Raw genomic sequence first — 22,747 nt, 5'->3', positions numbered from 1 at the left:
TAACTTGGGATCCTTCAGAGACGGTAGGACCATATTAAAGGTAGTAAGTGTACTCGACGGACAGCCATTTACGATTATTACTGACAACAATACGATTAGAGTAAAATCTTTTATGCGGGTAACTATTTGTCCGAAATAGGAAGTAAACACAAAGTATACTGAAAGAGATTGAATAATACCGGATTGGTTGTTGTCTGGATCTGATTCATAGAAAAGATGAGAATGGTAGCATAGCACAGTCCACTTTGCTCTATTTCATATTCGGTACGCTGCAGACCTTGGTGGGAAAGTAAGGACATGAGCATCCAAGTTTTGAATGAAATATGTACATTTGTCTTCTGTGAAGTGCCCAACCTCTATATGACCGGGAGGCTATGGAGATCTGTCGGTGATGAATTGGGCCATCCACTACCGAGTAACCGCGCAATTTATGATGTTCCGGAAGATACACTTGACTTTCAAATCAAGGCGAGTAGGTATTGCGCCAACATACTTGTTTTGCGAGGTGTAACCAAGAGCGGCTATCACGAACCGATGACATCTGTGACACTCCCATTCCGTACCATTTCGAACAACCCGGCAGAAGATGTTTTACTCTTGGAGGAGCTCAAACAGGGGCTTTTTGACCTCGCTGAGGAACTGGATATTGAGATCATAGTAACAGAGAACCAGATATATAATCCGTCTCCTATTACGGGAAGAAATTCATTCTATATCAATCTCATCGGAATAGAGTCACAAGCGTCCACTGCTTATCTACATCTATGGTCACTTGTTGAGTTATATCAGAGATCTAAGTCTGCGGCACCATCAACTTTTATCGATTGTCTGAATCTGGATGCATATTCACTGCTACCGACAGTAGTAGGTGTTGAAATGGCAAACATTAAACATATCTCGACTACATATAAGACAGAGATCCATATACCTTCGTTACTGTCCCCATTAGAAAGTAAAACAGCTACCAATAAAAATATGCGGCCCCAAATTTTCTTTTCAGGACCAATTCATTCAATGGTGTTAGCTGCAAAAGATGCTACACTGAAAACAGTAAAAAATCTGAACTCTTCCCTTTACTATAAAAGATTTTCAAATATCTCCCCGCAGAAACTTTTGTATCTCCGAAAACATTATCAACCAGAACTGAACAGACTCATGATAAAATATCAGTCATTTATAAGAGCTACACATGAGTTTGTTGAGTTTCAATCACCTTGCCCTGCTCTATTGGAGTCAGTTATCAAAGTGTTTACCATCAATGTACTTCATCAGATTGCCGAAATTCAGATAACTCTGAAGGAAAATTTCATTTTCTCCTCCGAACTATTGAGTTCGATATGTTTGGACGAATCAAACAATAAAATAATTTTGGCTACGACAGGGACACATTCTAATCAATTGCTAATTGTTGGCAATCATTCAGAATTGACCCCAACTAAACATTCTAATCAATTTTTTTCAGCGAGAGGCAGTTTACTTGAGTGTGTGATAAAAATTGTTTCTGCACTGCCGGAAGACTCACTTTCTCAATTGAAAGCTATATTCGAAATACATGTTGATTATGAAGATTTCATTTCTGGTAAAAAAAATGGTAAAATAACACGTATAATGGAAACTATACCGTGCCTCATCAAATTGGAAAAACTCGAGGAAGATGACTCGATATTCTTAAGTTTGTTCGCCAATTCTTTAAACAATTTTGCAGAAACATTTTCAATGGTTATAAATGAATTGCCTGCTGAAGAGTCATTTTTCATTCCCGAGATTTATCATCGTCCTGTTATAGGTGCCGGAGGATCAGTTATTCAAGCAACCATGAAAAAATATAATGTGTTTGTCCGCTTTTCTAATAGCTTTTTCTTACCCCAAAGCGAGCTTTGTCATGTAAGATACGATAATGTCATTATAAGATGTCCATTCAAGAATGTGTCGTCTATCTCTTCTGCAAAAAGTGAGCTAAATCAACTTGCTAGGGAATATGGAAGATCGCAACCAAGAGCTTTAATAAAATTTACTCCAGGACAATATAGATACATGCTGTCTTTGACTCCTAAAGGTAGTCAAGCAATCGGAAATATTGAAAAAAAGCACAATGTATACGTAATGTTTCCGTTTGTAGAACCGTCGGAGGGATATCTGCTCGAAATTCGCGGCAATGATGATGCAGCGTACAGCGCGGCTAAAGATTTAGTTGATTCATCATTTGGGTTAGAAACAGAATTGCATTTGAACAAAGAACTCGACCTAAACGAGGAATTCTATAACTTCCTAGTTTTCCCGTTTAAGCACACGATGAAAATTGAGATTTCGGCGCATAAAAATCTACTGCGGATGACGTATCAAGAAGGCAATCTGTTGCTTAATAAAGCCTTCACGATCTTAGCTAGCTGGTTTAAATCCAAAGATCTTGAGGTCGTAGGTAAAGAAGTTGTACGCGACTTTGTCATTAAATCCAAAAATCCCGAAAGCCTCGCCCTACATACCCCATCTCCAAATTCGAAGACGCCTCCAGAACAGGTTTATCAAGTTAAAGCTGCCTCAATACTCATGACAAACTTGCACGATACCCAATATTTTCAGCCATCGTCAACGCCCCATGTTTTCCATACCTCCTTACTTGATGATCGAAAAATCATGCATCCATATTATACAAAAGTTTCGACTAGAAATAATGGATGGACCTAAATTTGACCAAATGTTAGAGTCTTGTATGCAACAGTTCATTTAAGTAAATTATATACCTGTCGAATTCACCAATTATCATGAGATTTGGATTGGAATGTTGTTCGCATTTGACATACTGAAAAGATTCCCGTAGATTCAAATACAGTTTGTTGTCTCTAAGCCTACTTCCATATATTATAGATTCTTTCTGAAATTCCATCGTAAGCATATTCTTCAAAATCTGACGGCAAGCTGTATTGTCCCTCGAAATTTCGTATTTGCATGTCTTGCTTTCAGGCAAATAAATGACTGATTTTGTGAAAAACATGAGACTATTCCATAACTCTTTTCGAATGCAACATCGTTGTGGCTCCATTACAACCATAGATCTCTTAAGAGCATAGTTTTCCTTCTTAAATTTGTAGCGCAAATAGGCAGTATATGTATCTCTAACCATTTTTCTCCTGGATATGAATGGTCGAAGTCTCATAAACCTACGATACGTCATTTGAACTATCTTCGCCTCATCTACTGATACATCATCGACTAACTCCTGAGGTAGAAAAACCTTCGAATGCCGCTTGATCAGTGCGTAGGTTCCAGTTACAACAGCATTGTTTGTGGAGATAGTTTGCCAACTCATTGAGAGCACACAAAAGTTAAAGCAACGTCACTTGTAACAACGTGTGTTTCTGTAGGTAAGTGCCTTGTTTGTTACATTTTGTTAAGCGGCGCGTCACATGTAATAAAGCATGAAGATTGACATGAAAAAGTTTCAAAAGTTGAGATCCTACCCCAGAAGTGTTGTCCAGGCAAAATACGGATCGTCAAACAATTCGCTCCTCAATCTACAAGGCGCCTAACCCAAAATATTTATCTCTTGTTGCATTGAGTTCCCAGGTAGATGTTCAGCCGGTCGCTATTGGGTAATTTTGCCAGAAGTGCAGTTATTGCAAGCAGGAGCACGCCTGCCTCTTCACTGTTGCAGTGTAAGGCTGCTTCTGTATTACCGTTGCATAGCACAACAGCCATTCAAAATCTTGCCCTAATTCTTTCTAGGGGATTCAAAGTCAGGACTTCAGTGAAGAAATTTTGCAGCGATTGCTATATCGTTAGGAGGAAAGGAAGAGTATACGTTTACTGCAAGTCCAACAAGAAGCATAAGCAACGCCAAGGCTGAGAGAACGAGAGAGAAAAAGAGACTGAATGACTTGACGCTTTTGTCCGTAAGCGGTGAGAATGGTTTTCCCTGTAAATAGTTGTGGTATTGTCGTATTTACCTAAGTATAGAACAACATTTATGCATATGTAAATAAAATACACGAGTTGAACTCAGACATTTGAGTTAAGATTGTCTCTCAAGTCAAACTTTGCTATTCGCAAGGCACTTGAAAAATAGATAAACCTACCCCACCAATGAGGAGAGTTGTTGAACCATCTTCAGTTGTAATAGAATCGGACGACCCTGTATCAGCAACAGTAACATACTGACTCTTTTCTAGTGAAATTTTATCCTTACTGATGTCCCAAACCTTTACTAGCTGGTCAACAGAGGTCGTAACCAAAAACTTTCCTTGATCGATTAATCCACATGATGTGATAGTTGATGCTGCTCCATTTGGCTTGAAGGCAGAAATATGACCTTCTATTTTTCCAGTAGATTCTTCAATAGTCATGGTGCATATTCCTATAGCATTATCATCGCCTCCTGTGTAAAACTTGAGTCTTCCAGATGAGTCAATAGCATGTGCTAGCGCTTTGATACCTGACTGATGGACTGGTAATTTAAGATCGAAATTAGGCAAAGCTGATGACAAAATCTGTACCTCATCACTAATCAATTCAACAGATTGATTTTTAATCTTGAATGGAATGCAATTGGAAATATTGTAAAATACTAGATGGCCATCCGTTGGGGTAGTCACCACATACAAATTTTCTTGATATTGAACCAGACAAACGTTCAGCATGCAACAGGTTTCGTATTTGCCATCAAGCAGCAAATGAAAAGTGCTATTTCTCATATCAAAAAACCAAGCCTTAATCGCTGAATCTGAATACACTGCGGCTAGGATAAAACCAACATTATTTTCAATAAATTGAACGGAGAAGTCCATTATTCTCAAGTCCGGGTTCGTTGTCGACGTCGGTAAAACCTGACGCAAGTTCATAAATGGACGTTCTAATGACTCAGTATCAACTTCCCATAAAAGGAGCTCCTCTCTGGCTGAGGAAGATATAAATAAATCTTCATTGATAAAGGCGCAGCGTTGGAGACCGGATACGTGTTTTCGCTGAGTCCAAAAAGTGGTAACTCTGCCGGAATCTTTCGCAAAATGACATAGCTTTATACTGGTATCTTCAGATCCGGTGCAAAACAGATATCCTTTATTGTACATTTTATCTTTCTTTATTGCTATGTCGCGAATTTCTCGGCCATGTATTCCATCACGCAGGGTTTCTGGTATGGCTCTCTTATGGAATCTTCTGAAAAAGATATTTGACGCCTTTATATACACTAATATCCAACCATCGCTAGTTGAAGAAAGCCTCCACTGACGGTGGGCACCACCACACGCCTCACTGGTAATCTCATAACCTTTTGTCTCATTATAAATATAGAACAAGTTGCTCTTGAAGCCGTGAATAATATAGTCACCACTGCTGTCCATATATGCATGTTCAAGAAACCCGCGCACTATTTTATTACTGTGAATAACAGTAACAGGTGTATCCTGTTCGTGTAAGTCGAGATTGAAATTTATCTTAATAAAATTGTAATATCCATCTCTATTTGTTACGGAGAAAATTGCTTTTCCACCGACTGTCTCAATATATTTGATCGATGTTGTAGTATCGCCAGGGTTGATCCTTCTAACAACATAGGGGTTTGAACCACTTTTTAAACTGTAGATAGCTAATGTACTATATCTTGAGCCCACAAGAACATTATCCTGATAAACTTCAACGCATGAAGAAGAAAAATTGTGCGGTTTACTGTATGGAATCTTTTCTTCGATAGCTAATGTTGCACTATTGACTATCAGGCATAAAAATACATCCTTTGGATTTGGTGACTCTAATAATATCAGAAAATGAGATGAGCCATACTTACAGACCATACAATTATTTGTTTTGGAAAGTTCGCTAGCGTGGTATTCGCTTTTTGCTATTACATCCTCGGCATCATCATTGAATTTCAACATCATAATATGCCCAGAGTTGTTGGAAAAGACCGCTACGTTCTCATCTGAAACTCCATTTACATAGCAGTAAGAGATGAACTTGGTATTATTCATTTGAAACCTCCAACCATTGTTTGTAGTATAGGTTAGAATATTGCCCAGCGACGTGACAGCTACTAATCCAAATTCGTACCATTGAAAACCTTTGATTATCTCCCCATTCTCAAACTTTGTGCCAGTAGACCTTGAAATGTCCTGTACGCTGAAACATTCCTGTTCATCCCCATGTCTTGAGGCCAGCTGAAGATCGGTTAACTTGATCCTACCATCATTACCGGTGGAAACTGCTATCATGTCACCATCATGGACATCAATGCTCCATGCGTTTTTAGTAAGATGTACCTCGAAAACGTTTCGCTGTACTAGTTCTATTTTAGCTTCGGAATGTGTGCTTATCGACCACACACGGCAGGTACAATCTTCAGAAATACTGATTAAATTCTTATTGTCATTGAAAAACTTTAATTGCCATATTCTAGCTGTATGACCCCACCCAATAGACAATTCACTTCCTGTTTTAAAATCCCAAAGCCTTATCGATCGGTCGTCGGAACAACTAGCAACAAATCCACCATCATCGCTGAGTGTGACATGAAAAATAGAGCCGATATGTCCCACTAAATTATGCATCATATGTGCTGTAAAAAGATTCCAAATCAAAACCCCACCCATGACAGTGCCTGCATTAACGTAAACTTCGTCCTTACTCATTACTTTTATCGATCCAGAGTAAAGGAGTGATCGTTCCCCGTAAACTGAATTCCTGGAAATTATTTTGCCCTGAAAGTCGATAACCATGACTTCATTATAGCATGTCAATAAATAAAGCTGAGTGCATTCGTAGCTAAATTCGCCACTGATGATGCACTCAGCGATAACCCTTTCGTTATTCAGAACTTCAGAACAACTCATTAAATCATCAAGCTTCACAACCGAGAAAGATTTCATGCCACATATCAAAGCATAGCCAGCTGTACAGATTCTAATGTGGTGAACCTTATTTCTATGGAATATATTGCACTCATTAATTATGTCACCTGTGTGATAATCATAAACATGGATGGAGGAACCATACCCTACATAAACAAGCTTTTCGTGAAATTTGCTGCAAAGTGATGGTCCATAATGCGATATTTCTTTCATTATATTAACCAACCCTCTGAAAGCTGCAATTGAGTCCTTATTGTGAGTATTCGCGTTGCTTTTGGATGGGCAATGAATCAACTTTATGCGATGAGCTGAATATTCAAAATTTTTAAGTTAATCTAGGCGAGTCGGGTAATCAAAGATATCTTCGAAAGAAGTAACATGTCGCCTTCCAGATAAAACTTCAGCACTTTGAACTCATTTCAAAGCGCTATTGGGTGTCACTGAAGAGGAATCAAGCTATACGTAAGCAGCTACCACCTATTTTGTTACATATCGAACTTTAAAGCTCTGCGAATGGTGCTTGAGAATGAATAATTGGCAGCATTCCTCGTCTCATTCTCTTGACCTTATTCAACATTTAAAGAAACCCTACTTCAGGTATGACGACAAAGGCAAGGATGCAACAAGGACAGTGTTCGATTCGCGTGCTAATTTGATATGGATTGGAGATAGTTATGGCAGAATCTCGTCGTATGATACAAATCTCTCGTTGTATACACGTCATGCTGCTCATATTGGAGGTATGCCAGTCAAAGATCTACTCTGTCATAGAGAAGGTATCTTATCACTTAGTGATGATACGCTACATTTTGCAAACCGTAGAGGTATAACGTTACTTAATCTCACAAGTGTGGATATCGCTTCATTTAGCTCACTAAATGCAATGTCCTTTGGATCGGCTGAACAAAAGGATGAGGTCTACTGTGCAGGAGACGATTTAAATTCAGGGATAGTCACTGTAGATCTAAATAAAGGATGCCTAAGCTCTATAACAACGTACTCCTCCAAGGTCAAATTAATGCGCTCAAATAATAGACTCATATCGATTGGAAAGCAATCCGGAGGTGTTGATATCTTGGATCCGAATTCAAATACAGTCGTGAAATCTTTTTCAGCGCATTCTGGAGCTATATCCGACATGGATTCGAGAGGCTACACTTTGGTGACGGTGGGGAAGTCAAGAAGGTTTAGTAGTATGTACGCAGATCCTTTTGTCAATGTTTTCGATCTAAGGAACATGCAGCAACTGCCGCCAGTCTCTTTTTCCAAAGGAACAATTATGGGAGCAGGAGGAGCTGACTTTGTGCAATTGCTTCCATTGCTTCCAACAGTGATGGTGGTAGCATCAGAATCAGGAGCTTTTGACTTTGTCGATTTAGTAAACACCACAGTGAGAACTCAATATCTTCATCCTAGTCAATCTATTAAAGAAGTTACTTTGTCGCCCAGTGGAGACTTTCTTGCATTTGTTGGAAACGATAATATTCTGACCACTTGGACTAGATCCGAGGGTGCAGGAAATTTCACAAACACTCCTGAAATATGGGAATACCCAGATTATGCTGACGATGGTCCGATTGGAAATGGTATACCGATAGATGGTTTCGCTTATCCTCTTAGTAGTGTGGGCCTACCTTACTACAATGAAAAATTATTATCCGCTTGGTACAATACAATTTTTAGAAGTTCTGGTACTGTACCTCACAATATAGACGGTGCTCTGCCAGTTTCAGCAAAAACCAAAGACAAGTCAGCATTGTCGCTTACTTCTGAAAAGACATCCCGAGACATTACTATTTACCGTTATGACAAGCTCAAATACGGGCCCAGGAACTCTTTGGAACCATATATGTCGCTTAAGGACCTGCGAAAGAAGGCAGCATCAGGGCAGGTTCCAGAAGATATATTAAGATTTAAAAGTTCGAAAGAGGGCGAAATTCCTCCTGCATACGGAAAATTGCAATTGAGTCATGGTCGCTATGGCACGGATACTTTTGATTTCGATGCTTTCAACAAGACTCCATTCTCCACTCTAGATACTGACGGAGAAAATGTGTATACAAATGCAATATTACAACTCTATCGTTTCGTTCCTGAGCTTTTCAATCTAGTTGTCGGTTGCCTTAAAAATGAAAATTTTGGGATAGATTCTCTTTTAACCGAATTAGGATACTTATACGATATGATGAACAGATCCCAAAGGGCCATCTGCCGTGCTACTAACTTTCAAACGACTTTCAATGCGAAAACTGTTGCAAAGGAATTAGGACTCGGGACGAATTCACTTGATTGTACTAATAGCTTTGAAAAAATGCATCTATATAGGAAGACAACATCAAATACAGATAAGCTCCAAAAATCACTACTTCAAAAATTTAATGAATTTCTACTTGAGAGCCTGATTACTGATGAGAGGGCAAACGAATCCGAAAAAGCTTCTTTCAAAGAGCTCTTCGGTTTACATCTAGATTCTGTCGTGCGGTCGAATTGTAACCGCTATGAGAAGATCTCAAATGTTGTTTCAACCCTGACCGTTTTATCCCCTGCTAGAAACGGCTTCAAGTATTACGGGAAGAAAACGGGGAACTCCACAATTTTGCCCTTTATCGAATCCTCCATGAAAAGAGTTAAATATATTGCCAGACCACCTGAGAAAGGTGTTAAACAAGAAATAGTTGGCTATGAAAGAACAATACGAAACCTTCCACCCATATTATCATTGGATGTTCTTCTGTCCAATCAAGAGTGGACTATCGTAAAGGCAGGTAAGAACTGGTTGTCAAAAGAGTTTTTTGCAGCTATCTCGAAGGATAAGCCTATTTTAATGACTAACCTATCCGAATATAGTGGAAGAGAGCCCACCTTCAAATACGAGCTGAATGGATACGTTGCGAGAGTAGATGATACCGACGGCGAGTCACGATATGTGACTTACGTTAGGTGCCTTGACAAGGCCTCCCGCGACTTCAAGTGGTACCTTTTTAATGGTTATCTAGCGATAGAGGTACCAGAAGATGAGGCTCTTGATATATCACCCTGGTGGAAAACTCCGGAAACAATTATATATTGCGATGCTGAAGAAATGAGAAAACCGTTTTTTCCTGTGGATACGTATCGTATCAACTATGATATTCTATATCGCGATCATTTTGCAAATGGAATTAGGGAAACTACAAAGCTACAGTATAAGTTACTGAGTAAAGAAGAAGCACCGCAGCCAGGAACCCTGGTAGCCATTGATGCCGAGTTTGTTATATTGAGTGATGAGCTTTGTGACATTGACTGTAACGGGAACCGAAAAATAATCAAGCCAAAGCAAACAGCGTTGGCTCGACTCTCCGCTATTAGATGCGAAGATAACGAGTTTTTTGGTGTTCCCTTCATTGATGATTATATCTTCAATAATGAACATATCGAAGATTATGTCACAAAATATAGTGGGATATATCCGGGAGATTTGGATCTTAAAAAAAGCACAAGGCCGCTAGTCTCGAGAGAAGTCACTTATAGAAAGGTCTGGCTGCTTTTACAGCTGGGCTGCGTATTCGTTGGTCATGGACTCAACAATGATTTCAAAAACATTAATATCAATGTCCCTCAAAACCAAATTAGAGATACTGCAATATATTTTTTAAGAGGTAAACGATATTTATCGTTGAGATATCTCGCATTTGCTCTTTTGGATAGGAATATACAAGGCGGTAATCATGATTCAATCGAAGACGCTTACACCGCATTGATTCTATACAAAAAGTACTTGAATCTCAAAGAGAACGGTACCCTCGAACATGTTTTGGATACTATATATGCAGAGGGTCGTTCTTCAAACTATAGAGTACCTCTATGAAAGAGTGTCGGATTGACACTCAGTTGTTGTAACAAAGAACAGAAATCGTCTTTTTGAAAATCTCATAAATGTGTAGCATATCTTCGACATATCGGCGCACCGGAAGCATACTTTTCAAATATTATTAACGTTAACGCATATACATACTTCTATACATTTCAGAAGATCGCAGATGACGCAGGAACGATAATCTATCATGTTCGCTGCTGATGGATGCTATTCTCCATACGTCTATGCACTGCTCTTGTGGTAGGCTGCAGAGAGTTCACCATTCTTTGATGTGGTCCCGGACCTGACCCCATTGCATTTCTCAAAGAGTCGCGATTCGACTGAAAATGCTTGTGACTTCCAGAGTTTGACTTTTGCTTATTCAAAGGATTCGTATCTTTGTTGAAGAGAGCGCTTTCTTCTTTCCATATGCCTGATAAGATTCTATGAAGCTTAGTGTTCTCTGTCTGTGGTAAAAACTCGTCGACCTTGGTATATTTAGAGCCATAGTTAGGGGTTATAATATCATTGATATCTGAATCAGTTCTTTGGGATCCCTTAATGCCAATTGCCATTTGAGAAGTCTCGATTCTCATCAAGGCCTCCTCAACAGGACTAGCAAATCTTCTTACGTTTATATATTCGCGAGAAATTCTTTCAAACTCCCTTTTGACTTCGACATTGCTAGCCATAAAGATTGGATCATTTCCATCATTGTGGGAACTCAGATCCATGATGGAGTTTTCTCTTTGAAGCCAAAGCTTACGTTGAGTCCTTGAATCGCCATCGATGCCATCAGACTTCAAAAATTGAGCAAAATTATTAACATTTGAAGACGATACTTGCTCCCTTTGCAATGATTGTGGTCTTTCCGATGATAGTAAAGACCGCAGGTCCGATCTTAGTATTGAATTTTGAGAGGCTCTTTTTTGCAAAAAATTCTCCATGCGAGCCAAACCCTGTGAGCTTCCAGTGCCAGACCCTTGTAAACTAGTGGTCAAACCTAAGATGGGGTTGGGGAAATGTTGTTGCTTTGGTTCTTTTGGAAATTGACCTTGAGAAACTCCAGTATCGTCACTTGAATTCAAAAAGTTCTTATTATGTGTGCCATCATTATCATAGGCGGTAATGATATCTTGCTTCTTATTATTTGAGTTTATTGGAAAGTCATCTGCAAAAGGGTTTTGCATGGACGGTAGTTGTTCAAATCTCCTTTCAACACCGGTAGACTGAGAAAGAAACATGTTCGGTACGTAATCTTCGTTAGTTGATGATGCTTTATCTGTGTCATACCCGTCTTCATTTTCCTCCCTTTTCTTATCATCTATGAAGTTTTTATTATCAGTCAACCCCGGCGTATTGATACTACCATGATTGTTTGCCTGTCTTGTCAAACTATTGCTGATGCCAACAATGTCATTATCAGAAATAAACTCATTCATATCTGGATGGCTTATATGATCATCGCCATCCTCGTCAATTTCAACATTATTGGGTTCGTCATCTCGCTCATTATTTGTTATTTTATCATCGTCGCCTTCAATTTCGAATCCAGTCTCGCTCTTATGAGGTTCTTCTATAGCATGTTCCTTCAGAAGGTGCTCTTCATTGATGTCTTTTCGTTTTATCAGATTTGAAGGGACCTTGTAGCTAGGTTGATTAATAACCTGATTATCATTATCTTTCTCTGGAAAAGGAATTGTAAGATCACTAAATGTTTTTGAGAGTAGCACTGAACGAGAATTCTCCGACAAGGAGTTCTCTGAGGACTCCCTATGATCAACTTTTTCATTGTCCCCACTGTTATTTGCTCTATCTGAACTAATATCATTACTACTCTTCATATCGTTTTCTTCGTCCTCTTCCTCTTCATCCGTGAAGTACTCAACTTCCTCATCTGTTGTTGAGTCATTATCGTAAAGCTCTTCTCCGTCTCTCATATCGACAACCGAATGCGTGCTCTTATTCTTGCTTGGTTTGATACCAATGGTCTGCGCCGCAGAAAAACTATTACAAGATGTATCAGACCCTGATCTCCACATGGCTGGTTGAGCTGGATGGGATCTCACTCTCCCCAAAGCTGTCATATTCAGTCCACTCAAAGCACGTTTCCGACATAGAGAGTCCGAACTTTTACTTTTCTTAAACCCACTTTCATTCACAATATTATCATCTGCATCACCAACGCATTCATTAGCTACAATCCGATGTAATCCCTTAAAGCTGGCCGAACTTTTGGCCCTTGACCTTGTTGAGAACTGCCGAAACGGTCTTGTTGGATGAACACCGACGTTCGATGAGCTTTGAGTTCCACCCTTACCATGGCTATGTGCACCGCTCATCTCTACATCTGATCGGAGTGACCTACTTCTATGGCCCATCTTCAAATCAGTAAACAGTGGATCCCGAGCCTGCCTTCGTTATTAACACCTGTTGACATGTGTTACTAGGCTTAATATTGCAAACCCACATTATTTCACCTTTTTGACAATTTTCCATTTTCAGTAGGCGCAAAATGAAAACCTTCTGCGTTGGGAGATAGATATACTATAAAGGAGTTTTTTAACAACGTCAAAAAGTGATATAGTATGCTAATCACTAAGATCAATAGTCTAGTCGGGGGACTTTGTGTGATCTATTGTTTGACTTTGAAAGTGAGGCTCTGTACTGCAATTAAACTATCTAAGCTGTCTGCGATTCACCAGAGGAATGGATTTGTTCAAGGCTGCTGACTTCTATGTAAACAGAATAGTGGATTCTCAATATCGAGTTGGTGGTATTGCCAGCGTCACGGAAAAGAGTAGAATAAAGGCGTTGCTTTTAGATAAGGATACCACCACAACAATTTCGATGTGCGCCACGCAAAGTGAACTTTTGAGTCATGAGATTTATCTGGTAGATACTATAGAGAATGAAAATAGGGATGTTATGAGACATTTAAGATGTTTAGTTTACGTGAAGCCTACAGAGGAGACGATTCAGTCTCTATTAAGAGAATTACAAAATCCGAAATATGGGGATTATCAAATCTTTTTCAACAACAGCGTAACAAAATCGCAATTGGAAAGGTTAGCGGAATCAGACGACCTGGAAGTCGTTTCTAAAATTGAAGAGGTTTTTCAAGATTACCATATTCTAAATGAGGATTTTTTCTCCTTGGACATGCCAGCCGAAAACCTATTCACACGGCAAGGTATATGGGATGAAGTCGGACTCGCGGAATGCACAAAATGTGTAAAATCACTGCTTCTATCGTTAAAGATCAAGCCAGAAATCAGGTACGAATCTGATAGTAAATTATGCCAAAAATTGGCGAAAGAGCTGGTATATGAAATCGATCAAAACGAAAAAGTACTATTCGACTTTCCATTGATGGATTCACCACCTCTTTTAGTGCTTTTAGATAGAAAAAGCGACCCTCTAACCCCACTCCTCCAACCTTGGACGTATCAGTCAATGTTGAACGAATATATTGGTGTGAAAAGAAACCTTGTTGACCTTTCAAATATACCAGGCATTGATGAGAATTTGAAAAAAGTGTCCTTATCCCCAAAGCAAGATAGTTTTTTCCATGATACCATGTTTTTGAATTTTGGTGAACTTGGTGATAAAGTTAAGCAGTACGTTACAAACTATAAGAACAACACACATTCAAACAGCAAGATTGATACTATTGAAGACATAAAAACCTTCATTGAAAAGTATCCTGAGTTTAGAAAACTATCAGGTAATGTTGCAAAACACATGGCAATCGTGGGAGAACTGGATAGACAATTACAGTTAAAGGATATTTGGCAGTTAAGTGAAGTTGAACAAAACATTGCTGTTCATAAGAATAACCAGGAAGATTACCAAGACATGATAAAGCTTTTACAAAGCCCGAAACTGGAAAACTTTTATAAGCTGAAATTAGCTTGTATCTACTCTCTGAAGCATGAAGATAATAGCACTAAAATGAACGAAGTTGTCCAAGCTCTAAAAGAGCAGCCATCTTTTCCGGCAAATGATATAAATTTTCTACACAAGTTCAGGGAAACCGTTGCAAAGTATCATAAAGGTAGTGATGCAAACCGCTATCCAGACAAGGATGACTTACTAAGTGAATTGGCTAAAAAATTTAACAGTAGAATGGGTTCGAAGAGTAATGCTGACACAGATAATGTTTATATGCAACATATTCCTGAAATATCCACTCTGTTAACAGACTTTTCGAAGAATAAAATGTCGAAAGGAAAATTGAAAACCATAAATAGTAGCGACTTTACAAATAACAACTTACCAAATGCTCCTTCGGTACCCCCACAGGATATCGTTTTATTTGTAATCGGGGGAGTAACGTTTGAGGAGGCCAGATTTGTACATCAATTTAATGAAACAATGAGGAATAAGATGAGAGTAATACTCGGCGGGACCTCTGTTATCTCTACAAAAGGATATATAGATGAACTTCGAAATATGTAACTTTTCCGCCCAAATAAAAACCTTCAATTTTGGCTAGCTACTAATTAACGCTGGGGCTTGTCGAGTACTTTTTTTCCCATAACAATAGAGCCCGTGTTAAATCATCCATCAATTTGAAGCTTTGATCATACTTTTCAAATATGGAATCGACTTGTTCTATGAATTGTTCATTTTCAACAAATCGTACGAGCTCGTCCTTCGATGAATGCTCCTCACTCAACTCCCACTGAGTTCTTGATATAAATTCTAAAATTGCAGATACCCTTCTTCTCATCTCGCCTAAGGTCGTCCTTTGCGGTGGCAGTCTTGGCTTCATTGGTTTATTTATACCAATATCGGTTTTACCACTTGAAGTGCCATTATTATTGCTGTCATTACCATTAATGCCAGTGTTTTTTCTTGTTCTTCCATCATTATTTTTACTTACGCCAGCTTGTTTCCCCCTCCTCCCTGTCTTTGGACCTCTTTGTGATCTCCTTGAGCTGTTATTTCTCTTCGAATCATTCTCTGATGCTGAGTTAGAAGAATGCGATCTTGATTGCGATATCTGTTTGTTTGGTGGAGGAGATACCGACGAGTAATTTACAGTTGATACCCTTGCAGACTCAGTGTATGTCCCTGAATTAGCCATATTCAACTCTGAATCTGACCGTCTTGCGAGCAGTTCATCTGCGGTCAATGTAGAGTGCGTATCTTGCCTCACTATTACGTTACCATTGCCATTTGCACTATTTTGATCTTTTGGGTGCAAGTTATCACTTTCATCATATATTGCCGCCGCATTGGGATCTGTGTCTTCTTGGTGAGAAGTTCTACGGCTCTCCTGAATGGCTTTCTCGAGCATGAGCTGGTACTGTTTCTCTTCCCTAGCTGAAAAGGTCGCCCGTCTCCTATCCTGAAGCCTTTTGTCATCATCCAGGCTAAAATAATCATCATCAGCCGTCCTTGGATCATCGCTGTGGAGCTTTTCGCCGCCGTCGCCACTACCAGCGCTACCATTTATATTGTCCTTTGACGAGCCTTGATTGCTGCCACGTGACAGTCGTGGTCTCGAGGCCGAAGTACTGTCACCACTACTGGTAGAAACACCGTTTCCATTATCGCTGCTACCATGCGCTGCTTCCTCCAGTGAATTCGATGCAATTGTATCAGCTTGTCCCCCATCTTTCTTCGACTCATCGTGATCAACCTCGCCCTCGAAAGGCGGACCGGGAACCTTTGCATGCCTGTTGTTCCTGCGATTATGTCGCCTCTTCTCTTGCACGGGTTTGTAGATGGATCTGATCCTTCCGGTGGTGACCTCTACGTAGAGGTGGTGCAGTTCGGGCTTGCATTGCTCGCACCAATACTTCTCCACACGGCTGTCCTCGCCATCCGCGATGCCAACACAGTACCCGTGCTGCCACACAGAGCACTGCTCACACTGAATGTACAGCCCCGATCCATCGGGCGGATCCGTCTCGCCACAGACGCATCTGGTCTCACCTTCTTCTTCTTCCTCCTCCACTTCTTCTATCACACTGTCGTGAGCCTCAGCATTGTTCAGGGAGCCCTCCAGTTCGGGCTCCGCAGCCACTTGCGCACCCTGTGGCGCATTCTCCTGAAGCTTGGGTTGCTGCTCAGCAGCCACTAGCGTTTCCACTTTCAACTCCATTCCCTAGCCAATTTGCGAGAACGAAATCTAAAAGCAGACGCAAATCCAACCCACAGTCTGCCAGTCTACCTATCTATCTAGCGGTACCTACCAAGCTAAAGAGAACCAAACTTATATGCCTGCCTCCCCAGATTGAAAATATTTCATCATCGATGCACTGGAATAAGATAATCATTCGTTTCCCTGGCTATGCGCATTCAAACATTGTATGTACTTGAAGAATCCGGACAGGCACCACTGGAACAGATATGTCCGGAATGAAAATTGAAAAAGACCCCCCGCCCCTACCCCTAATGTTACCCGACTCCGGATCAGCGCACCGCAGTTCCATTTATCCGAGGCCGCGAGCCGGAGCCGAGCTCATTCTGCACGAGAGAATGGCATCCCCTCTCGCACGTGACCCTCAACAAAAAGTTTTATGATCTTTGAAACCGAATAAAAAAGGGCACGTTTATCATTGAGGACGGCTACTTTATTTCCGCTCGCCGTTTCTTGTTTTAGATTTGGCCCGCCGTCTCTCGCGGCCTCAGTTACACCTAGCTGAACTCTGAGCTGGGTGGGCCACCTCATCGGGGACGTCGAAACTCTCGGATTCTATCCAGGCGATTGTGTTGAGTAATAGAAGCCATTTTCCGTTTCGTTAGCTCGAATAGTCGTTCGTACCTGCAAGAGAAGGATTACAGGCTTAGTTTCTAGTGATAGCTCTAGTAACAGCTTTATTTTGTTGACTTTCGTTCCGCATAGTGGATTGCAATTCGTTTCGTTTCGTTTCGTTAAAGGATTTTTACATTCTGTTTGGTCTCTTCCACGGATTGAGTTCGCTAGTTTTTGGGTTACAACACGACCTATTATATAACGTATTCGCGAGCGGCGGAAGGTAGCACGACTTAGTAGACTTGATTATCGATTTTGCATTGTTGACCCCAAGAGGATATTAGAAAGGATATGGGAAACAGCCCGTCGAAATCAAATAACACTAATTTTGCAGTACCGAGTTCTTCAAATAGCCAACAACTAACAACAAGCGAGGATCAGAATGCCAACGAGCCCACTGAGCCAGATGATAGTAGGCCGCTGCCTACTATCAAGAACAATAACGACGAGACGACTACGAACCGTAGGGACGCACCTACAGCAGGAAGCACCAATACGAACACAATAACGAGGAGAACGACGGGTAAGGAGATACCGCCAATGAGAAATAAGGAAGTTGAGAGTGGTAAGACGTATTTCCCACACGCCAGTGCGATAATGCGGCCACCGACCTCAGCTGATTCGGAGCTGACCATGATCGATCACATCTCGCCCTTGAAGGAGGACAAATTGGAGTTCCAACTTGATGCTGGGATTGGCACAATCAAGCCGTTTGCCATTACTAATGTTGTCAACTGCAGCGGTAGTGACAGCAGCTACAGCAGTAATGAAAGTAACAATAGTTCAGGGAGTAGCAACAATACGCTTTACTCGCCGTCACCGACTAAAAACTCGATTACTGCCACGTCGGCTACGGATGCGAATTATCTGAAACCAACTGGGGCAAGGGCTCAGTCTCATAGACAAAAGAAACAGGACCCAGCAGTTTTTTTGAAAAGATATCCACATGATGCTTCATCAGCTGAAGGTATCGATATTGATCATGCAATTGAGAAATTACTAAAGATTGGGGAGACGAGGTATTATAAATCCCGAGATTTTCCCTTTTCGTCTTGGGAACTTCAGTTGATTTGTTATCAGGCAAGAGAAATCTTTTTAAATCAACCATCTTTGTTGAAACTGCAGGCTCCGATCAAAGTTGTTGGTGATGTGCACGGTCAGTTTAATGACTTAATGAGGATTCTTAAGTTGAGTGGTAAACCGCCAGAAACTAATTATTTATTTTTGGGTGATTATGTTGATCGTGGTAAGCAATCTTTAGAGACAATCCTGTTACTCCTTTGTTACAAGATTAAATATAGAGATAACTTTTTTATGTTGAGAGGTAATCACGAATCTGCAAACGTCACGAAGATGTATGGATTTTTCGATGAATGTAAAAGGAGAACATCTTCAAAAACATGGAAAATGTTCGTTGACGTCTTCAATACGTTACCTTTTGCTGCGGTTATTCAAGATAGAATATTTTGTGTTCACGGTGGTATATCACCAGAGCTTAATTCCTTGAATCAATTGCAAAAAATCATTAGGCCAACAGACATACCGGATGAGGGTTTGATTACTGATATACTTTGGAGTGATCCTGATGCGCAAGCAAGAGATTGGTCCTCAAACGATAGAGGTGTTTCTTTTGTTTTTGGTAAGAAGAACGTTGCAGATTTTTGTTCAAAATTCAACTTTGATTTAGTTATCAGAGGGCACATGGTTGTTGAAGATGGTTACGAGTTTTTCGCAAAGAAAAAACTTGTTACGATCTTTTCAGCACCAAATTATTGCGGCGAATTCAACAACTGGGGTGCGGTCATGAGTGTCACTACAGGTTTAATGTGCAGCTTTGAACTGTTAAAGCCTCGTGCTGTAACAAAACAAACTTCAAAGAGCCCTTATTCCAAGTCCAACAAAAAATAATTTCTCACAAATTTACATTTGTTTTAACGCTTTCAAATATTTTCTTATTTCGATTTATTTTTACTATCATTATTTACTATTTCATTCAAGGCTCTTTTTAAGGATATTATGACATATTTTCTTTTTGAAGTCAAGTCTAAGGACTCTTGACCAGGTATATACATGCATATATTCAGCTCAAGTTGGATTCTAATAGTGTTTTATTCTATAAGCATGTTTGAAAGCAGAGGAAGAGTTCGTAATAGCTTTAAAGGCCCGTTGAATCCTAAAAAAATAAAATCGTTTGTTACTCCGATGCGGGGAGTCGAACCCCGGTCTCCACGGTGAAAGCGAGGTGTGATAGCCGTTACACTACATCGGATAGTACTCTTGAATACAATTAAAACTTTGACTTTAGTTCTACCTCTAGGTTGCTCTCGCGTGTTCAAACTTCACCCCTCGACAAATAGAGCATTTTTATGGCTCTCAGCATACAGTTCAAACCGTATTGACTATCTTGAATTCGCCGTAAAATTATGTGTTGCGTTACCCGGACGGTTCATCTCTTTTGTGTTCAATGGAGGTAGCAACGCTAAACTCAAAAAATGGAAAAAATAATATCATATTGAAAATCTCATCAATGATGAATTATTATTCAAATACATATCTTATACGAGATCAACCAATTGTGAACTTATTATTTTAGCCAATATGTCGCTAGAGGAATTTGATGAAGTGAAATTTGATCATTCAACAAACAGGTTGGACACCCCATCGAATTATCTCTTGAGAAAGGCAAGAAAAGATCCATCTGGTTTGGATGAATTACGAAAATCCATGAAATCGTCCACAATTTATGTTGGAAACTTATCATTTTATACCTCTGAAGAACAAATATACGAACTTTTCAGTAAATGTGGTACAATTACAAGAATAATCATGGGTCTTGATAGATTCAAATTTACACCATGTGGATTCTGTTTTGTCATATACAGTAAACCAGAAGAATCACTAAATGCGGTGAAATATTTGAGTGATACAAAGCTAGATGATAGAAATATAACGATCGATATAGACCCAGGCTTCGAAGATGGCAGGCAATTTGGTCGTGGTAAAAGTGGTGGCCAAGTTAGTGATGAGTTGAGATTCGAATATGATGCATCAAGAGGCGGCTTTGCTGTGCCACTAACTGAACGTGTAGGGAATACAGCGTATCCTAGACATCCGGAGCATGGTCACGGCCACGGTCACGGTCACGGTCACGGTCATAGTCACGTCCGTGGGCATGGTCATCAAAACAGACAGAGTAACGATTACATACCTGACGCGATGGGCGCATTTGACCCAAACAATCGTCAAGAAATTGAAGATCAGGAAGAGGATAATTATATACCTGAATAGAGGCGGGCCCTGAAACATAGTATTGTAAAAGTAAAGTACATAAGAATTCATTAAAAAGCTGCAACAAGGCGCGATGATGGATTAGCTCATCATTGCAAGATAAACTTGTTTTTTTTCCTTTTCCGTGCTACCTTGGTCTCGACACCTTTTTCAATTCCTCCAACCGATCAATCAGCTTTTTGCGTCTTGTTAAAGGGGCGTGTGCGAACCTTTCAGCTAGCTCTTCCTCCTCGTTTGATGAAGCTGTCGCTACTCTAACCGCTTCAGCTGTTACCCTTTCAGTACTTTCATCAGGCGAGTCTCTATTCCTGTTTGCCAACTCGTAGTAATCGCAAAAGATCTTCCTCCTTCTCACATTGATGAACCAATTTGATAGTTGGATCTTCGTCAGTCCAGTTTTTATCAACAACTCTCTTTTCTCCTGGGGAGTCGGATACGGGTTTCTCAGATGGTCCAACAACCAGGTATTTAGAATTTGCACGGTCTCTTTCGGTAAATTCGACCTTCTACCGTTATGACTGTTCGCATGGTTGCTGGCTCCCAACTGCCCCGCTACCTGGTTCTTATGTTCCTGGGAAGGGCCCTGCTGGCACGTCTCGCTTTGGGTGTGACCCTGCGTCTTGTCTTGGTTTTGATGCTGACTCTGGCAAACCTCGTAACAGTCCCTCGTAGAACACGATATCGAAACTTCAGAGTCATTCCTTGATACTGGCATTGCAGAGATATATGAGAACTTCTGGTGCTGCGAGGACTCTCGCTGCAGCTGTATGCTGTGTGTGTCGTACTTCATCAGGGGCAAAGACTGCGCATCTTGGACCGCCACACTGCCCGCTGCTGTTAACACGCCGTTTCCGGGCCCAATGCCCCTGCTCCAGCTCCTGCTTCGGCTTGTGACCGGCACAGAGCCGCTGGGTATCACCGTGTGGGCCTCCGCCTGCAACTTCGCCGCTTCACTCGTCTGCGGGTCGATAGAGTTCAGTAGGTTCTGGATCGAGGGCAACCTCACCGTAGCAGGCATACCGTGCAATTGATAAGACATCTTTTGTTATCGCGACAAAACGAACTTTGAGCCAACTTCACACGCGCACGCAAGTTCAAGCACACCTCTCTGGTCAGCTCTTGAATGAAAACGATACCGAGATCTCACTAGCCGATCAGGGGAAATTCCACTTTTCCACCTTTTAGGTTTGTTAATTTATATTATCTTTCGCCAATCAATACTAGAAAAAATGTCTTACACGTTGCGTGAGAACTTACCTCATATGCCTCATGACATGAGAAAAAAGTGACAAATATGCCAATCTGTCTCAAATTCTTAAATTCTATGCACAGACCTCCCCGTACAAACCACCACGCTGGCTGACAGCTTTTTTTTTCCCTGTTTAGAACCGAGCTGAGTCAAATTGGATCCTTCTACGGTTGGCGGAGAAGCAGCTGCGGCCCGGACAGCGTGCGGACGGCCTGCCAGACAATCCGGGCATGCCGCAGAGCAGCCAAAGCGCGCTGCCAGACCAGAAAGAGGAAACAGGCTACAAAACGGCAGAAACGTGCAGTGGAGCATGTGCAAGAGAAACAGTTGCAAGCCAACCAGAGCTTCAACGGACGTGCAGCAGGTCCGCGCCAGCTCCTGCATCCGCGATGACTTCAGCAGCGACTTCAGCGACAGTGCTCATGTACTCTACAGGTAGTGTGTTCCAGGCAGCGCTGGCTCGAGTGCTTCAAGGCCTCTGTGTGGTGCAGACAGATTGTTGGGAACACGTAGAGTTGAGCAGCAGTAAGGTTGTTTCTTTTTTTGCAGGTTTTATGCACTTGATTAAATAGACTATTATTCTGGCTGCAATATGTGTCGTTTTGCCTCGACTGATCCTTAAATGTTCTCGAAACGCGCACCCTGAGCGACGAACGCGCGAGTAGAACAAGATGGTTCAGGGTACACAGGGCGCCATGGTGCGTGCTCTTGTTGGGCAGGGACGGCGGCGAAGGGCTTATTTAAAATACTGTGTAGTTGGTAGAATA

General features: G+C 40.8%; 11 protein-coding genes and 1 non-coding gene across 12 annotated transcripts; 6 read left to right on the top strand and 6 right to left on the bottom strand.

The window, feature by feature from the left end:
• Positions 1-297: 297 nt before the first annotated feature.
• Positions 298-2,685, top strand: HG535_0E05520 (uncharacterized protein; the record flags this gene model as incomplete). Its single annotated transcript, XM_037289300.1, has 1 exon — positions 298-2,685. The coding sequence occupies one exon, from the start codon at positions 298-300 to the stop codon at positions 2,683-2,685; it is 2,388 nt and encodes a 795-aa protein (XP_037145195.1).
• A 13-nt stretch (positions 2,686-2,698) lies between these two features.
• Positions 2,699-3,307, bottom strand: IRC19 (Irc19p; the record flags this gene model as incomplete). Its single annotated transcript, XM_037289299.1, has 1 exon — positions 2,699-3,307. The coding sequence occupies one exon, from the start codon at positions 3,305-3,307 to the stop codon at positions 2,699-2,701; it is 609 nt and encodes a 202-aa protein (XP_037145194.1).
• A 261-nt stretch (positions 3,308-3,568) lies between these two features.
• Positions 3,569-3,844, top strand: RTC6 (mitochondrial 54S ribosomal protein bL36m; the record flags this gene model as incomplete). Its single annotated transcript, XM_037289298.1, has 1 exon — positions 3,569-3,844. One exon carries the CDS (start codon positions 3,569-3,571, stop codon positions 3,842-3,844), a length of 276 nt encoding a protein of 91 aa, XP_037145193.1.
• Positions 3,845-4,037: 193 nt separating this feature from the next.
• RTT10 (tRNA (34-2'-O)-methyltransferase regulator RTT10) lies at positions 4,038-7,052 on the bottom strand (the record flags this gene model as incomplete). The annotated part of the gene is made up of 1 exon (XM_037289297.1): positions 4,038-7,052. The coding sequence occupies one exon, from the start codon at positions 7,050-7,052 to the stop codon at positions 4,038-4,040; it is 3,015 nt and encodes a 1,004-aa protein (XP_037145192.1).
• A 313-nt stretch (positions 7,053-7,365) lies between these two features.
• Positions 7,366-10,686, top strand: PAN2 (poly(A)-specific ribonuclease; the record flags this gene model as incomplete). Its single annotated transcript, XM_037289296.1, has 1 exon — positions 7,366-10,686. One exon carries the CDS (start codon positions 7,366-7,368, stop codon positions 10,684-10,686), a length of 3,321 nt encoding a protein of 1,106 aa, XP_037145191.1.
• A 194-nt stretch (positions 10,687-10,880) lies between these two features.
• Positions 10,881-13,055, bottom strand: TCO89 (Tco89p; the record flags this gene model as incomplete). Its single annotated transcript, XM_037289295.1, has 1 exon — positions 10,881-13,055. One exon carries the CDS (start codon positions 13,053-13,055, stop codon positions 10,881-10,883), a length of 2,175 nt encoding a protein of 724 aa, XP_037145190.1.
• Positions 13,056-13,383: 328 nt separating this feature from the next.
• On the top strand, positions 13,384-15,135 carry VPS45 (Vps45p; the record flags this gene model as incomplete). The annotated part of the gene is made up of 1 exon (XM_037289294.1): positions 13,384-15,135. The coding sequence occupies one exon, from the start codon at positions 13,384-13,386 to the stop codon at positions 15,133-15,135; it is 1,752 nt and encodes a 583-aa protein (XP_037145189.1).
• Positions 15,136-15,175: 40 nt separating this feature from the next.
• Positions 15,176-16,789, bottom strand: CTI6 (Cti6p; the record flags this gene model as incomplete). Its single annotated transcript, XM_037289293.1, has 1 exon — positions 15,176-16,789. One exon carries the CDS (start codon positions 16,787-16,789, stop codon positions 15,176-15,178), a length of 1,614 nt encoding a protein of 537 aa, XP_037145188.1.
• Positions 16,790-17,734: 945 nt separating this feature from the next.
• PPQ1 (protein-serine/threonine phosphatase) lies at positions 17,735-19,351 on the top strand (the record flags this gene model as incomplete). The annotated part of the gene is made up of 1 exon (XM_037289292.1): positions 17,735-19,351. The coding sequence occupies one exon, from the start codon at positions 17,735-17,737 to the stop codon at positions 19,349-19,351; it is 1,617 nt and encodes a 538-aa protein (XP_037145187.1).
• Positions 19,352-19,640: 289 nt separating this feature from the next.
• HG535_0Etrna7E lies at positions 19,641-19,712 on the bottom strand. The gene has a single exon. It is a non-coding gene; the product is annotated as a tRNA-Glu (tRNA).
• Positions 19,713-20,041: 329 nt separating this feature from the next.
• CBC2 (nuclear cap-binding protein subunit CBC2) lies at positions 20,042-20,731 on the top strand (the record flags this gene model as incomplete). The annotated part of the gene is made up of 1 exon (XM_037289291.1): positions 20,042-20,731. The coding sequence occupies one exon, from the start codon at positions 20,042-20,044 to the stop codon at positions 20,729-20,731; it is 690 nt and encodes a 229-aa protein (XP_037145186.1).
• Positions 20,732-20,858: 127 nt separating this feature from the next.
• CUP9 (Cup9p) lies at positions 20,859-21,770 on the bottom strand (the record flags this gene model as incomplete). Its single annotated transcript, XM_037289290.1, has 1 exon — positions 20,859-21,770. The coding sequence occupies one exon, from the start codon at positions 21,768-21,770 to the stop codon at positions 20,859-20,861; it is 912 nt and encodes a 303-aa protein (XP_037145185.1).
• Between the last annotated feature and the right edge of the window lie 977 nt (positions 21,771-22,747).

Source organism: Zygotorulaspora mrakii, chromosome 5, assembly GCF_013402915.1.
Source record: "Zygotorulaspora mrakii chromosome 5, complete sequence".
Classification (NCBI taxonomy): domain Eukaryota; kingdom Fungi; phylum Ascomycota; class Saccharomycetes; order Saccharomycetales; family Saccharomycetaceae; genus Zygotorulaspora; species Zygotorulaspora mrakii.
Note: the sequence above shows the minus strand (reverse complement) of the source record. Positions and strands in the feature narration are given on the sequence as shown.